This window comes from Necator americanus, chromosome II, assembly GCF_031761385.1.
Source record: "Necator americanus strain Aroian chromosome II, whole genome shotgun sequence".
In the NCBI taxonomy this organism is placed as follows: Eukaryota; Metazoa; Nematoda; class Chromadorea; order Rhabditida; family Ancylostomatidae; genus Necator; species Necator americanus.
Window position 1 is genome coordinate 41541668 of NC_087372.1, and position 18125 is coordinate 41559792.

Genomic DNA, 18125 nt, shown 5'->3' on the forward strand with positions numbered 1-18125 from the left:
GAGATGTGTTGTTGTGCAAGCACTCTCATCTTTTCGGAACTTACCGAACATCGCATCCACTCTTTTCCCATATTTTCCGAAGCTTTGCGAACATTTTTATGTCCGTTTTACATTTTTTACATTTGTTGCATACTTTTCTTCACATATCCCTTTACGGCACTTCTCTCTCAAACTTGATAGTCAAGATGACAATTTTTAATGACATAAACAATCCAATATAACTTCAGTGCGTGGATTATATTTACCAATTTGTTCTTGAGAAAAAGTCTTACTAACTGATGGGTTGAACATGTATCTCCAGGGACAAATTCTTATTTTGGGATTCATTAGAACTCATTCAATTCACAACGCTTTAGCTTTGAGATTTCTCTTCATGTACATTGCATTTAAATTTGCATTCATGTACATTGTTTTGAATGCAATGCAGAATTTCGCTAAGAATATCCCCAAAAACCGGGTGTTTCCGTCCCATCGCTAAACTTATATGCTGAAATTTGTTTTGCACTTCATCGGCCTGCCGGAATGCGTCGTGATGCTATTACGAGCTGTACTAGTTCTGTGGACGCAAAACTTAGTGGTTAGAAATACGAGCGTCCACTTCCTTTATGAAAACGCGCTTCAGAATTGGAAAGAAACGCTTCGAATCTCATAGAAATGTGCAACATTTTTAGAAGGCTGTACTCCACCTTTTTTGTAATGCTCTTTTCCTTGCTTTAGACATGTTGATATTAAACGTGGCTTCCCTGTTTCAGAAATAAACCACTCCTTTGCGATGGGATGTGAATATCGGGATTCCCTTTCCTTTCGAAAGTACTTCATTTCCATTGAAAAAGAAGTAAGAGTGTGCTAGCTCTTGTCAGCTTATTTATTGAAATAAAAGGGTGTTTCTAAAGAATATACTTTTCATTTCTCGAAACGGAGAAAAAAGATCAGGAAACTAGTTTCGTAAAGTAAAGTGTCTGTCTATGCTAGTTATTGCACACCTACTGAAATGATCATGCAGTGGTGCATCGTGGTTCGACGCTAAGAGTCACCTCCAGCCTTTTGTGAACCTCTGCGGACGCTTGTTTCCTTCTCTACAACTATTCATTTGTTTATTTACTAGAGGGAACTTTTCTAGTATGCTATAAATGAGATTAAATGCACCACACAAGAGAAAAAACTTTGTACGCACCAATAATGCTATTTTTCTAATCGACCGAAAATCTTTTCCTATGTGATACGTTTAAATTCATTTATTCAGACCTTCCCCCCAGTGGAATCGGAAAGGATTCTTTTTTTTCGTCGTCTGAATCATCACCGAAAATTTCTTGCTTCGTGTTTACCATTTTTCAAAAGACGACGCATTCATGCACTGCAGATGCCTTGGTAACTTAGTGAAGTAAACCTCGGACTCTTCTCTGCAACTCTTCGCTCTCTCCGTTGTTTTTCTTCTTCGTTTTCGCTTGAAAGAAGAGCAATTTGCAAGTTATTTCACTTAGTAGTTGCAAAACTAGGCATTGGAGACATGCGTCCAAAGATGGGTATGCTTCATGACATGAGTCAATGACTCCTTTTATTTTGTCCACAGAACAGTATGAGATCTTTCACTTACAAATCTTCGAAAGAGAGAACGCATTTGTCCTTACATCATGGAAGACAACAAAATGCCATTTACTATAATATTTATTCCCTTATAATAAGTAGTTATTCCAAATCCGCTAGATGAATGGAGTTCAACTGTCTAAAATCATTCGAAGTACCATTCCTTTTATGCCTAAATGCGAATTTTCACCACAGCTATGTCTTATCGTGGAATTCATTCTCTAATTCCATAACTCTATGTACACAATTCCAGCTCTTTATCTTCGTATGTATCTGCTAGCAACTTGTTGGATCTATTTTCACCCTGTAAACGATTGGTGTTTGATGACATCATTGAGTCAATCCGCGCCACTATTTTTCGAGTCGATTTTGCCTTCCCTCGTCCTCTCGAACTTTTCTAGGAGTCACACGTTTCGTTTCGTTGCTCGCGTTCTACACCTCCAGTCCCTCTGGTCACTCTTTGCATCGCACGCTCTTCTGTCGCCGCCTATCTATATTGGGGAACAGATCGTGATTCGAGCGGTATTTACCGTCGGTTTGTCGTCGTCGCTTCGTGTACACACCGCCAACGTCCACTTCTTCGTACGCTCGCACACATACAAATTCTACCACGCTGCTGACCGTCCGTATACCGTTTGAATACAGTATACAGTGTAAGTGGAGTTACATGCGGTAAATTCGCTTCTTGTTCAGCCTTGGATTCTCGGTATGAACTAGTAAGATGTAACTTCAGGAAAGTTTTTGAAAATATCTGAGGCGAACTGTCATGAACGTTAGGCGTTAAGCGTTGCAAAATTTGCCGAATTTCTTAAGTAGTTCAAAAACACTTCTCTGAGTACATCAGTATATTACAGTATATTACCTGTCGCTACTGTAGCTATAAATTTTAGTCATTCCTCTCTTTTCAGTTGCTTTCAAAGTTCTTTTTTGTTTCCAAAAAAAGGTTTGTTGGTGTCTATTGTTTTTTTTTGAGTATACAAGTTTCTTCAAAATCCACAGATTATCTCCTAACATCGATTTTCGCTTCATATGGCACGGCTTCAAATGCCTCCAATAACTAATATTTTATTTTGCTATCATCTTCTATCAAGTATTATAAAGGACCTATGATCCTTATATTTTGTATGGAACCTTCCTCAGTTTTCATGAATGGTTGCAACAAAGAAGTAGGGAGTCCTTTAACATAGCATCTGCTTCGAGGACAACAAGCGCAGCTAGACAAGAGTTGTTGTAACGGTACCTCACCACTAGCAATACCGACTCTTGATTTCTCCACGGTATTCTCTAGGATTTTTGAACAACTTAAGCTTTTTGAAGACTTTCTTCGTTCAAGGTACATTAGTTACAGCAGAAGATGAGGTGTCAGCGCAAATACAAACAAAGTAACCTGTTTTTGTATTAGTGATTTGCTGGTATTTTGGACTAAGTGTATCAGTCGCAGAAACTTGTTAAACTAGCAATCCACCACAAGAAAGAGATGATTTCTGAGCTGTGAATAGTTACAAAAATAAAAGTAGTTTGATGTGCCAAAATATTTTCTCGTCACTGTCATTCACATTACCTTCGCAGGACCGGTTCCTGAGATTGTGAACGATGCCATTCTTCCCCAAACAGTAAAGACTTCGCAGGTAGCTTTCAAACTCATGGTCCTCCTAGCAGGTCTAAAAATCCAACAAAACTTGTGCACGAAAGAGAGTTCCACTGCAGAAGCTGCCTCCAACCACTGCGGCGTAGTTTTCGTCAACAATCGCTTGGAAATCCCCCACTTTTAGACTCCAAGTTCTTTTTTCCTTTGAATTCTCGGTCATCACTGTGATGTTCTGAAATTGTTGTTGCATAGTATAATTTCTTTCCAATTTTAAGAATTGCTTTGATCTTTAACAGAGGTGTGGAGGAAGTGAAAACCATTATTATTAGTCGAAGAGCGGCATAATATCATTTGTTCTTCCTCTCTTCTTGCAAGAATTCAGTCCTTACTAGTTCCTTTCCCCTTCCGTTTCAGAAAACAATTCTTCCTAAATGAAGCGTATCACGAAACTGACGATAGGGTCTCTGTGGAAAAATATAGAAGCGGCTAAAAATTGAATTTCACGAATCCTCAAGAGCACACAAGGACACTCAGTCAACGTCATACCGTAGATCCATTGCTTTTCTGTCTACGAGTTGGTCATTCCTTTGTCCACGCCAAAATTTGGACCAATAAACCTGCGGATTTAGTAACAACGTCTCTAAATGGCCACAAAACTCTGGAATCGGATGTGACTGATTATTGACTTATTAGATCTCATTTCGTAGAGACCTTATTTCCTCTTATTGCACCATGTGTACTACCTATTTTGTGTCTTTCTGAAAAAATTTAATAATCTAAAGTAAAGTTAACAGCTTTGCTTTATTTTGTTGAAAAGCTACTTCTTCAAAATTTGAGTAATCAGCCTGGCCTTCGAAAAATCTCAGAGCATTCAAGATCCTTTAGTATTTTATACCAGCAAAAAAAAAGATGCTGTTGTTCAAGAAAGCTTAAGTAAAATACGCTGTTATCGTCGCTTACTCCATCATAATCGAAGCAAATTTTCCAGGATGGAATGTTTATGGGTGCTTTCCCACATAAAATGCTGTCACCCAACAAAAAAAAAAGGTGGAAAGTTGTAATTGTCCCGAGATTATCACATCTCTCCAGAATACCGCACTATTTTTTCACAACTACATACTGTCAAAAGCTTTTAAAAAAGAAAGCCATCGGAAAGGTTTTAAGTAAACAAGATTTTGTTCTAAATGATAGTTCTTTTTTCTTTTCGCTGTTAAATGAGGAAAAATGTATTTTTGTTTATTTTCGTTTTCTTCTTCTTCATGATCCTCTGTGAAGCTGAACTCACCATATATTTGTCTATAACAAAAATCCACTTCAACAAACGAATTACCTAATCTTCATGAACAGATTCGCTGGTAGTTACAGTAAGTCAAGAAATTCCATGTGTTTCGACCAATTTCGGATCAATTTTCAGAAAAAGAAAATGAACAATTAGCAGTTCCAAAAATTACAAGGGAGAATGATATGCTTCGTTCTAAAATATCAGAGACATTACTCTAATATTCTTTTTTCGCTTCTACCTGTGTTCGATGAAGTTTTTACTCATTAAAGAAAGTAAAGACTACTTTTGGGTACTCTGTGTGCTGGCGAGTCATTTTTCCTCGCGCATTGAATTAATTCTACAGTGAGACTTGTTGTAACGGAATGACGCGACGCCCCCTCGCTGAAGTCGTGCTGCCTCTATGCGTAAAACTCGTGGACCGCTTTTCGTTTTACTTTTTTGCTTCTGTTAGTTTTCATCATTTTTTCATATGATAAGGCATGATTAGGATGGCATAATCTTGATGGAGCTCTTTTCCATTAGTTTCATAGTTTGTTTTGCTCCCATGATGCGTATATAAGAGCGAGGCTTGCAAGGGTTCAATTTTTGTCAAATTTTTTCTATAGTTGTGCATATTTGGTTTTTTTTGTAATGTTCTCGTGAAGAAAAACCTCAAGATCTGCAAAGGAAGAAAGCTAACTGTGCGAAATTACAGAAATATGTAGTGGAGAGGAAATAAAGTTACTAAAGTCTTCAGAGAAGTACCCTGGAATCAGGAAAAACCAGCGAACCAAGGGAAATGGTTTTCTCGAAAGAAGCCACTTGGGCACAATTCCACAAAGAAATGGGGGAAAATTTAGATTCCTCACCAACTAAGATCCAAGGGGAGCCTTAGGAACAAAACACTAAAAGACTGACGGAGAAAGGTTTTGCTACGACCACGTAATTCTATCCGTGCACTATTATGCGAGAAAATAATGAAAATCGACATTTAAAAAAAAACGAAGAGAGAGCAGGTATGGAGTGTCGTTCTTCATACTGTACACAGAACTCATTGCACATCTTCTTCGAGCACGCGTCGCGTCAACGCGTTGTGTTCCTCCCAAAATTCTACCACTGCAGACAAAACACGCGGACGAATCGGCGATTAATGTAACCCTTAATAGCCTCGACAGCTACATCACAATACTCAGGAAGAAGGTCGCTGTGTTCGTAACACCTTCCCACGTCGTCTTGCTTAAAGTTATTCATGGAAGACGGAATTAGTTCGATGCTATCCATGGACAGCATCGAACTCATTCCGTCTCTTGCCAACCTACTGCCCATTGGTCGCTATTAACCAGCTGGATACACGCGTAGGCGTGCTTAAAAGGCACTGGTGAAGGAAGTCTGCAGGCAGCCTTAGAATACGTTTTACGCCTAGTGTATACTGTTCTGTTGTCTCTTCTTGAGATGTATTCTTTAGTTTGAGGGACCGAAACTTGTACATAGAAGAGTGTTCTAAAGTACCTCGTAGGAGATGAAGCGGTTCCCACGCCGTTTTTAGCGACGATTGGGGAGGTACATATGAGCGGAACGAACCCAACCCTTGTAATCTTCGTGGTATGTTGCCTTCAACCATCGGCTTTAAAGGCAACGGAATTTCTCAAACACGGATCAATACATTTTTGAATCTCCGCCGGAATAATGAGCGACTGGCGAATTCATCGCTGTTCAGAAGACGTACTGCACATTCTACTTAAAAGAGTAGTCTTACCGCATCAGAGATTCTTGAAGATACAGTTGTTAGAAGAGCTGATCAAGAATCAGCTCTTCTAGAATTTTCGACTAGCTGTCTAAAAAAGCTTCTATGTTTTAGATTTGAGAGTAGGAAGAAAACTTGGAAGTCTCAGCTATAGGTAATCGTGAGAGAGCAGGTGAAACGAGTACTACATTACAGTACTACATTCTCTACCAGTTCGTCAATTCAACTTCTTTTTATCCCACTTCTCCTTTTCTGGTGAAGTTGACCCGAACGTAAAAAGAGCTGGATCAGCAAGAAACAGACCATGAAAGAGAAGTCTGTTTTGGTGGTGGGCTTTTTTAACCACACATATCGTGAGGATCAAAATTTCAAGTGCTCACCGCCGTTGCTGTCATTCTGCATTTTCTATCTTTCGTCGTAAGAACCTTTCAGGTTAAAGACAAATGAATGAAGGTGTTTGTAACATTTCATGACTTTCCAACGCTTTCCGAGCTTTTAATTTCAAAAGTGCAGCAAAATTCTATTAATCTGCTTCGTTACTGTGAAACAACAAAGTACTTTTGTTAGCAAAGGTTTCTTGTTTGAAAGGTGAGTATGAAATACTACGACTTGCTTTGCTGCACATTTGTAATGCAGGCCATTTTAGAAATAACGTTGATTTTGGGAAAAAGGAAGAATATGCAGTTCACGATGATGTCACTACTAACGATAGCGTTTATGAAACGTCCGTCATTTATGGCATATTTACAGTCAGAAATGTTAGACCAGAGGTCATGGCTATTTTCGGAAGGATTCAATGGACCTGTGGAAGACTTCCTTAACTGACTTTTTTCCGCAACTTTGAGAAGGCATATTACGTATAAAACAACTGTGGGAGAGGACATGATAGAGCTCAGCTCCAAATACCAGTGGCATACCATTTACTATAGGTTGATTGTTTTCTTAGCGAGCGAAAAGTTCCATTTTCAAAATAGTTCCTGATGCATTTTTTCATTTAACATTCCAATACACGTAGTGGGATAGGGAAATACTGTAATTAATATCTTCTTCAATGCCGATATGTCATTTATCCCAGGGCGAACTTGACTTCCTTTGAGTCAACAAAGAGGGACGATCTTACAGCGACGAACATATAGATTTCACATTCACAGAGTGCGAATTCCAATAAATAAAAATCTTAAAAAAGTAAATTGCACGGTCAATGAAACAAGTGGAACGTATAACAAAGTACTTCAACAAACGTTGGTAACTTCGTTCTTTCTTCTTTCTTTTTTTTTTCAAAATTGCTCTGTTCACTGATCAGTACAGTCCTAAGACCGATATCGTAAATCTCATAAAGCTCGGTTTGTTCTCCTTTCTTCGCAAACAGTCAGGTTTTATGCGGTTTCGGTAGCATAGTTTGTCTAAATTGGTTCAATAATAACTGGTGTACACCTCTTTAAAATACACTTTTCGCCACACTTCACAGGTAGTCCTATCGGCGCTTTTGAACTTGCAAATTATCTCATATCCATAGACATGGATAATTACGTGAAGTTTATGAAACTGTTCAGCGTACGTCATGCTACATAATCTCTTTATTTTGTGCTTTAATGCTTGGCTCCTCCCTTTTGCAAGCTCTGTGTCTTAGACATGCTGTTTCACGACATTTTCTTCAATACCCTTTGTTTTCTTGTTTTCATTTCAGTCGAAGAATATTTTTGTTTGTGTTCATTTACACACCCATATCCATTCTTCCCACAAGATGCTGACTTTTCCAAACATTTCTGTCGTTCTACATGTCCCACAGCATTTTCTTCGACTCGGTCATGTTTTGGTGCGCCGCTCTCTCTTAGACGACCCCGCCCATTCGCGCTATATTTTTCAAGCTATGCATAGGAGGATCCTTATGTTCACTTTATTTCCATTAATTCGACTCATTTAGTAAGTAATCAATGCTCATTCTCCCACCAGATTCATGGCGTGGTTCTTTCTAATGAAATCCCTACATATTATAGGTCATGGAGGCGTACACACCGATAGAAGGAGCGTCTCAAGGCGAAGAGTATATTCTTTCAAACGTAATGTGCAACATTTCGTTGATTACGGATCATGCGCATGATGAGGTATGTGCTCGCTAAGATTCTCTTCTCGCTATTCTATTCTGAATCCTTCTTGTTCCTAGATAACTTGCTCCATGGTTTTTGTTGTTGCTTTCTTCTCTCAAACAATTAAGTCTGAACGCATAAACAAGTACGTTAAAGCGTACGAAAAATGCTAGAGAACAGGAAAAAGCAAGATGCTCTGCTAACGAGTAGTGCGGCCAACTAGTACATATATAGGAGTAGAAAGTCTGACGCGCAATAAGGAATGAAACAAATCCTCCATTGTTAGGTAAATTGTGAATTGCCTCTACGAACTATGTCTCTATGTTCGGTCACCCTGGATCAGTGGATTAGAAATTGTTAGTGAGTAATTTAAACTCCCATCAATGCGTGATGAGATGACGGTATCGAATCGCGAAAAATCTTCACTTGGGTTGATCTTATGATTTTTTTTCCTCCGAAGTGAAAATCTGAGAAATAGGAATGATGACATAGTTTCCAAGTTTTCTTCTGCTTCCAGGTAGGTTTCAAATTTCACGCTGCCTTTAACGTGTTCCAGTCAACAGCGGAGGATTCGTTCTTCCAGAACGTGTCGAAGTCCTCACTGACTTGGAGAAATTTTGCATTCCTAATCCTACTTATTACTGTTAGAGAACCTTCATACTCCAATCAAATCTTCATTCGTCTATTCCCCCTTATGATGTATCCTACTAGCTTTATTGTTATTACAATACAATAATTCAATTTTCACGTAGGAAATTTAGCTAGGCCTTCTTGGCTCAGTTGATCTTGCTCTTGGGACTTTGACGTACTAATTATGAGCTTTGGTTTTCACCTCTGTGAAGGTGAACGAAATGCGACTAACTATTCAGATCCTTCAGAACGAGAACGCTTAACAGAGAATGTTTAGAGAAGAAGATGATACACTGAACAAAACATTAGCAGATGTCAAACGAAACTTCGAATACAAAGCACTGGCTAACTGAACCAATTAACTCCTTCTCTTTTTGAGGTCATTTTCAAGATGTGGTTGCCTTCCAGTGTGGCCTTCTATGTGTCCCAGAGAGACGTAAATTTAGAGGATGAGAACAGTAGTATCCGAAATTTAATTAGCATCGCAGGAGTATAAGATTGCTTGCTTTGAACTGCTAGAACAGCGATTTTCAAATGGCCTACGGCTGCAAAAATCCTTTAAGGGACAGCATAGGAATCTTCGTGTTCATATTATCTGAGTGGGAAATCAGAAATATACGAAACTGTGATCAAACGGTCTAGTCGACAGATCCAGCAAACATTCGACTTCCAAAATCTTAGATGTTCCTAATATGTGCATATGATACCTTCACTTATGCGTGAAAAATCAACAGATCTTGATGAATGATGCGAAGAGACATCCGCTTCCATCCCTTTCGAATTTCTAACGGTCAGAAGACCACGGATTTTTTTAGGTAGTTTCTTGACTCACAGCTTTGTTGGCACTTCAATTCACATGACCTTGCTCAACATGTATAATATGCGTTTAAGAAATCGATCGATATTGTATGGTGGTCGAATGTTGTTTGCCTTCCACTGATCACTATAGTTGGATTGACATGCAACCTCCTCAATATCGTCATCCTAACCAGCAATAAAGGCGCGAAGCGAATACCAAGCTGGTGAGTTTCAGCAGTCGGAGAGCGAAGATGCTGCCAACCAACTCTGTTCCAGGACCCTTTTGTTGGCACTTGCAATTTGTGATTGCTTATTTCTGGTATTTGCTATGTTAGAAGTTACTCCTTTGACGATCCCCGCCCTTGCCTTCTCCCCCCTGTTCAATCTGGTTTACTCTCACGTGCTCTTGTACATTCGTGTCCTGGCATCGATGTTCTACAAAAGTAGCGTACTGTGAGTTTTTTTTTTCGCACTCTACATATGGAACTATTTCCAGAGCTACTTTTCCCTGAATCGCTTTCTTGACTGGTGAGTAGTGGCGGATTTGTTTTCTTGAGATACAAAATTCCCAACACCACGATAAAGCGTTTCTGATTTAATCACTTTTCTTGTGGTGCTGCTTTCCAATTCTAGCCATTGCGGTGCTAATGTATTGAGATGCTAGCATGGGATACACAATCTTCAGGAAGAGCGAGAGCAACCGCGTCAAAATGCTCGTGTAACGAGAACCATGTAGACTACAAATGCAGTGGAGATACCGCACCCTGGATGGTACTTTAAAAACGAACTGGCTCTCTTGCATATTGCATATTTACATTCAAAGAACAGTTGCGATGACAAGAATTGCGATAGGTGAACTTCTTGAAATAAAAATACGAGCAGATGTTGAAGACAAATGTGCCTCTGCTTCTGATTTCCTGGGTATTTTGGGGGGATGAGAACGCCAGGAACATCAGCGAACTGCAGCAACCTGGAATGGTACTCAGACGTTTTTGAGCCCCAAATGAAAATGGTCAAGAAAAAACCAAACCTGTGAGCGTGTTTGCTTTTTTTGGTGTTCACAGTCAAACAGCCGCCCTAAAGAACCATGGGTAGTTTTCAACACCAGACCTTGTCCACTTTTTGTCACATTCTACTGATTTGTTGGTTTCGAATCAAGGGGATGTATTCTAGAATTGTAGTCGCATTCAACGTCGAACGTTATATCTGTGTCGTACATCCATTCAGCTGTCATCAAATTTGCACTGGTCGGACGTCACGGCTAGCCATAACTGGGTGGTAAGTCAACCAGTTTATACAATAGCCAGCTTAGTTTATTCACTTAGTTATTTGTTTTTTTTAACGCAAGGCACATCAAAGACAACAATTACTAGATTGATGCCAGAACGTTGCATTTTGTCGTGAAATATCCATTACCAGATCTTCTCTTCTGTGCTTCGTAATTTCTCTATTCTCAAATGAACACTCTCCTATCAAATAAGACAAGAAGAGCTTCTGATCTCAAACTGTTTGTTTGGTGGACATTACGCTGTGAGCGCTTTTTCGAAATGAAAAATACGCTAAGTAATAAATGGTATTCCTAAAATGTGTATAGGAGGAATCGAATCAAGGAATGGAAAATTTTCAAAAAGACGAACAAAAAAGATTTGGAAGAACATGGCAGCTACGAAAGAACAAACATAAAAAAAACCAATGAGAGACATCTAAAACCAATTTGACGAAGGGGGGAGAAAGTTGTGGATAACGTTGGAATGAACAAAGGTGGGGGGGGGAAGTAGGGGGAGAGGGGAGGGGGGTTGCTGTTGATTAATTTGCATTAATTTTTATTTTGTTATTGGAAAAAGAATTTTTCCTCAGCTCGATACAGTTGAGTCGGTATTTTTCGTGGTGATGTTTCCAATTTTGCAGCACGTCACACACGATACTTCTCAAACTTTTTTCCTTCTCCTTACACCGCATCAGTCCGACTTTAGTGACCTTATCGCCTCGATTAAATGCAAAAAGAAACAAGCGGTGTTGATAATGCTCCATTTTCTCCACTTGATGCTCCACTTTAATGATCTGAAATAAAGTATCACTGAAACTAAGAAGTGGAGATCGCGCTTTCTTATAGGATGAGAAATTCCCCCTCAAATGACATGCAACATTTAAGAAATACTTTTTGTTTCTTTTTCCACTTCGAAGGAAATCCTCACAAATCATTTCTCAACCCAGTACTTCTGCATTACTGAAGTTCCAACAACAGTAGCCAAAGAACAAACAGTGCTCACTGTGAAACTTGAATTTTTCTGCTCTCCCACTAAATTCACAAACTTCAACAGCGTGAACCGCTCTGAAAATCTCCAAAAATGATAAGGCCATCATTATAACGGGCAATAAAAACAAAACCAGATGGTTGAGGAGTACAAAAAAAAAACTACTTGTTTCACGAGATGACATCCAAGAATTAAATCGAGTAGAGAAAATCAAGTGGCTCATTTCAATTTGACGCTTATTTCACTAGCAAAGAGTCAAGAAAAGCTGGCTTAGTAGGTAAAGATTGCATAATGACTTACTATATATATATATATATATATATATATATATATATAAATATATATATATATATATATATATATATATATAAAGGATAAAGTTTCTGGCGTTAATCAATCCACTTGGGATGCGCCCCCACGTTCACTTCAATTCAGAATCGTTTGAGGTTTACGAACGTGTATCTGGCCTATACAATGACTTGCGGTGGCTAGCCGATGTGCCAAGTCAGTGTTTTTATCCTCCCAGACAAGTCTGGTACCAATTTATCGACCCCGGAGGGATGAAAGGCTTGGTGAGCACTAGGGCGGATTCGAACCTCCGATCGATCGTGCAGGAAGCGGAACCTCAAACCGCTACACTACACCCGCCCTTATATATATATATATATATATATATATATATATATATATATATATATATATATATATATATATATATGTATATATATATATATCTGAAACTACTTTATCTCTTGTAGAGAAACACTTGCTCAATATTTTCTATATTTCGTAGCAGTTCCCGAATATCATTTACCCCTGTGCTCTCAACAATTTCTGCAAAGATTAGTATAACAGAAAATTCGTTTTTTCTGAGGTAGACTGCTAATACGTGATCGCAATTTCAGCTTTGTCATTTCGTTCTTCTGCTCTGTACAGTGGCCAATTTGCTATGAAGTTCGACATTGTTACGATCACATTGCTCAGGACTTTTTGTACGTGATTCTGCTGTCGGAAAATGAGACATTGAAGGTAAACTGTCTCTTTCTCAAAAACCCTTCAATCCACTGATTGTAGTGGTTTGTGTCGTTTTGCTCTGAAAAAAGTAACGTCTTGCTGTGTGTCCTTACAAGGAGGTTTTTGATTGAAATTCAAGCATTTCGGTTAAGAATCTGAGCGAACTAATTAAAAAATTGTAACCGACAAACAATCTTGCATAGTTGTGAATTTGAGGCATCATCGACCGTTTGGAGGTCTAATTGGCTTTGGAGTTTTGATCATGGAAAAGAGGGACTGGAATTTTTGGTTCGTAATCTAATGACTCACTATTAACTGAATCTAATACATCCGGCTTTCTCTAGAAATTGTGACCTCTAAAACATTTACAATTAAGATTCTTCATCAATTACTGTGAAAACTGTCCTAGAACTTGACCATGTATGTTTCTGTCTAAGTCTATGTTATATCCATTTTGAACTACCTAAACAAACGAGAGAGAAATCTTCTGTTTTCGCTTCATTCCTAAACAACTGAAGTCACTACTCCTAGTTCTACTGTAACATCGATGTTTTGAGGCAAGTCTAGAACATCTGATACGAGCATCAGAGTATTAGAACAAACTGTCGCAGAAACCAAGCAATGCAGCGTGACTTCATACTTATTTAATTTTGTGAAAGAAATAACTCATTTCGGCTAAAGGGTACCAAATAAACAACTGAAAATTTCCTATGAATTTTCACACTTTACAAAGAATTTCATCTCTCACATTGTACTATATTTACAACGGCGGAATGGGTAAACATTTAGTAATACGCCTGACTGAATGCTCTTTTTTTATTGACTTGATGTCAAATCGACGATAGCCGTTCGCAGTTTTTTTCACCGTTCACAGGTCCCTCATCTTTTTTTCTAGGTTTTCAAGTAAGCTTTGAATTAGTTGTTATCATGTTCGACACCTGAAATCTAAAGGCTGTCCGGCTATGCCCGAAAAGGATCCAAACGCGGTGTACCGTGTTTCGAATCACACATATCAGTTGTGCGAAATGTGTTTTTCCTTTGAGCACCCAGAAACCGTCTTAAAAATCGCCCTCGGACATTGCTGAAAAACTCAAAGTGCGATCACTTCGTTTATCCATCTTACCATCTAGTTATTCTTTATAGAACGGAAATAGCCAGAGATGTCCACTGTTCATGTAACATTATCACACATTAATAGAAAGTATTGCAAGCCCAAAACTTAATGACAGGATGTCACGAATGTGATGTGTTGTGTATAGTAATGTAGATAACGAACATGAGCTTGACCCCGCTCAATTTCATCTAATCGTCCTAAGAAGCGGCGTAGGGAACGGCGCTGGTTCCCGCAAGTTACGCAAAACGCCCCACACCTGCGCACGCGAGCAAGAGCAAGCAGTCGTATATCACTAAGGTCTCCTCAAAAGTCTGTTCAAGTAAAACCAATGAATAGACTACTGTGGGGCCCAGAGAGTGTACAAGGCGCGTGTTCTAACTCACCTCGTTGGAGTAGGCGCCGTTTTTCAGGGCGATTAGGTGCAATTGAGTAGAGCCATGCTCATACTCGTAATCCCTTTCCTCTCCCCTTCCCCCTCTCGAAATTTATGCATTTCACCAGGTTTCCACATTACTTCACTTTCGCGGTACGCTGCTTTTAAGGAAAATAAACATAGAAGAACTGGCATAGCCATTCGCATACACGCATGTGTCTACTTCTTCCTTCACTTAACGAGGTTCTCTTGAATCCGATTATACCTGCAGAAAGGAGTGCCACAGTGCCATCTTAGGACGTAAGAACTGCACGAAACGTTGACGTGCATGAAGAATTCAACACCTAGTTGTTTATCGCACAGATCGACATTTTCTTTCTGCTATCGTATATAGATATGTGTTTAAGTTCTACTATCGATTGATGGACTACATGTCGTTAGTCGCCTTCAATGTGCTGCCTATCTTCTCACTATTGGTAATGAACTGCATGATTATTACCACCTTACGGCGAGTAGTCGCGGAAGATACCAAGAAAGAAGAGGAGTCGGCAACGCTTGCCGATGGCACACTAGTTCCAGTGAGTGGATTGGCTCATTAATTTTTCCTAGGAAATTCTTTTTTTTTAAGGAGTCGTCGTCACACCGCTTGAATCCCAATGCTCTCTTGTTTGCTGTGGTGTTTATGCTACTCATATGTGTTGGTCCACAGGTAAGGATCTGAAGAATTTACTCGTTCAAATGGGGAAGGGCGCTCTACTTCAGACCCCCAGCGCTCGCACATACGCAAGCAACAGAAATTAGGCTGAATTAGCGGTTGCGAGAAATGCGAGCATGAATAATATGCACTTGGTCCGAACATGCTCCTTAAAGTTATCCCAAATTGCGCAGGTGCTGGGAAAATGCGCGGGACCTCGCCCTTCTGCCCTTACTCAACTCCGTCGGCCTGGAATGAGGGAAGACGCTCTTTCTTAATATATTTCATATTTGATATTCTTTAATATCAATGTTTGGGTAGTCGAAATGAAAAACAGAAAGGTAGCTGTATTTCCTGCCCTTTCTCCTTCGTTACTGCACCTGTGGATAACTGTAGGCTCGTCTTTTCGATTACGATATCCAGCACTGTTAAGACAAACCGTCCGGTCATTCATCAGTTAGTGATAAGCGCGCGCCTCCGATGGAACTTTGCAGGCAGCCAAGGCTTTTCTCATTAGGCTACGTCTCCTCCTTGGCAACAAAGAGAGGGCGTTTCAAAAAAAAAAAACTTTTTTCAATATGGCAACAGCAAGTAATAATTCGCTTCTTTGCCGAAACCTATGAGTGTCTTGCAAAAATACGGTTTGCCGGTCCCTACCAAAAACTCAACACACAAAGATGGAGCGTTGTTGGAATTGGAAGGCATTTTTAAAAAATGAGATAAGAATATAATGAAACTACGTACTTAACTTGAAGGCATCACTCCACTAATCTGAGGTGGTACGGATTTCAGGTGGAGTATTCGTATACGGCATAGTAGATTATGGGGAGGAGAGGGATTCCGTCCATTTCTTCCTAATTGGCGTAAAAAACGGCCCGGAAGATACAGCTTTGGGTGTTCTGGCGCACTTTTTTCTGCAAGGAGTTCGATTGGAGCGCGTCAGCCTTGAGCGGCGCCGCATCTTCCGGGCCGTTTTTAACAGCAATTAGCAAGAAATATATTTAGCATTATAAGAATACTCCACCTGAAATCTGCACCATCCCAGATTCGTGGGGTGATGCCTTTGAGTTGTTGCGACTGTACGCGCGACATCGCATTTATTGCAAACTGAGGAAGGGTGAGCATCGAGAGAGCCATGCAGACCATCCTTGTTTGCTAGCAGCAGATTAATACGCCGTTATTTCTTTGGTTTTCCCTTTCATACACACCTTCATACCTTTCTTTCCTTTTCTTGAACCGCACCCGCTCTGCAATAAATCCACTGCAGTATCCTTCGCTGCTTTCATCTCTTAACTAATTCTTCAATAATCTATTGTCGAACCGTCTCTTTCTTTTAGGCGCCTGCGCGGCTTCTGTTCGATCTGTTTGGCCAGTATCATCCGAAGGCGATCGTTTATACCTGTGTATCTCAACAGGCAAGTAATGTGTTGGATAAGTGTGAATGCTCCCACTCAACTGCATACTACACTGATCGTGGCTAATTCCAGCTCGTCTTTCTTAACGCAGCGCTGAATTTTGCGCTCTATTGCGTTGTCTCAAAACGATACCGCATCTTGATGAGGCAAACAATCAAACGTCTTGTGAGGTCTTTCAAAGCTGTCGATCGTCCTTTAAAAATGAGTGCTCGTCAGAGTAAGAGTTCAACAGCTCCGGCGACGTCCATGGAAGATAATCACAGCCGGAATTTGATGCTTGTACACGCTGTTTAGATAATAGATAAATTGTGGTGCATATGTATAGGTCTCATGTACGGAGTCGTGGTTTTCTCCTCTAATATGTTTTTTTTACTTTCGATTGCCGTTTTCATCTAGTCCACCTATCCTCCTTTCTTCCTTTATTGAAATACGGGGTTCCTCATCGTGCTTGGGGTAAAAGATCAGCGTGTTTGTAATCAATGTCCTTCCATATTATGTTGAGTTACGTGACTTTGCCTCAGGCATCACTGGTTGTATATTGCATGTTGGTATTCCGACGAGTATTTGAAGAAAAAAACCAAGAATTTAAATTTTCGGTCATTTGAGTATTCGAATATTCGAAAATAGAGATTTCATTATATTTGAGTAGGTGTTATACACGAAAGAAAAGTTGTTTGTTAATTTGTAAAGTTGCGCTATCATGTTCATAAACACTTTGTAATTAAAATGATTTGCGTGCTCATTTTCTTCACATTTAGCCCGGACTTTTTTTTCCCAAAAAAATAACCAGCAGAGTAAAAGTGATGTAACCACCACTGTTTTTTTTCCGAACCACGTACATATTTTGGTTATTCTTCAGTGATTATTCTACATCTGCGCAAGCTGTCTCTCTTCGCGACTTCGCGCGCTGATAGCACAGTTTTTTGAACCCATACACTAATGAAATGAGTGTTCTTAACAGAAAAACAGCTATTAAGTCACTCCTCATCATGGAAATCTTTCTATGGATTTTTTGGAAGTCTTTAGATTACTACAGTCGCTTTCTCTGTTCAATTTCGTAGAAATAGGTGAATATCAGTAACGTCAATAATTGCCCGAGAGCACTTTCCACGACACATCGGTATCTGCAATAGAGTATCCTCGAACTTTTCGTCATATTTGCAAACCTTAAGTCTTTGGTTTGCAGAGAAAGTGCAAAAAAAAATTGAAGGAATTGTCAGTTGCTGAAATCTGGTATCGGTTAAAGGTCATCCTTCGTATAATTCTATGCTATAAAAAAACAGATCCAATATAATCTTTTGCCTAGGGCAATGTTCTACGCTTCTCGCGCCTTGTCAAGCTTCTCATCATCGCTCACAATAATGGTGTTAGCCATTCTGTTTCCTTGTTTAAACGTTGTCCTGCAAATACACATAAATATAAGCGACATACAATGCAATGGCAGCGAGCGGCACTTCAGCTACACACGCTAAACGTGGTGTAGAAACTAGGGAAAATGGAGAGTCCGGGTTATAGATCACACAGCTTCGCTCATCTTCCTCTCGTCGCTAAAAAAACGCCTTCGAAGG

At 39.6% G+C, this 18125-nt stretch overlaps 1 protein-coding gene across 1 annotated transcript; it reads left to right on the forward strand.

Annotated features, from left to right (window-relative positions):
• Positions 1 to 8177: 8177 nt before the first annotated feature.
• On the forward strand, positions 8178 to 16851 carry RB195_021006 (uncharacterized protein; the record flags this gene model as incomplete). Its single annotated transcript, XM_064189618.1, has 9 exons — positions 8178 to 8282; positions 9786 to 9916; positions 9969 to 10145; positions 10866 to 10970; positions 12853 to 12976; positions 14856 to 15026; positions 15077 to 15157; positions 16480 to 16557; positions 16630 to 16851. The coding sequence occupies 9 exons, from the start codon at positions 8178 to 8180 to the stop codon at positions 16849 to 16851; spliced, it is 1194 nt and encodes a 397-aa protein (XP_064045499.1).
• Positions 16852 to 18125: the final 1274 nt, after the last annotated feature.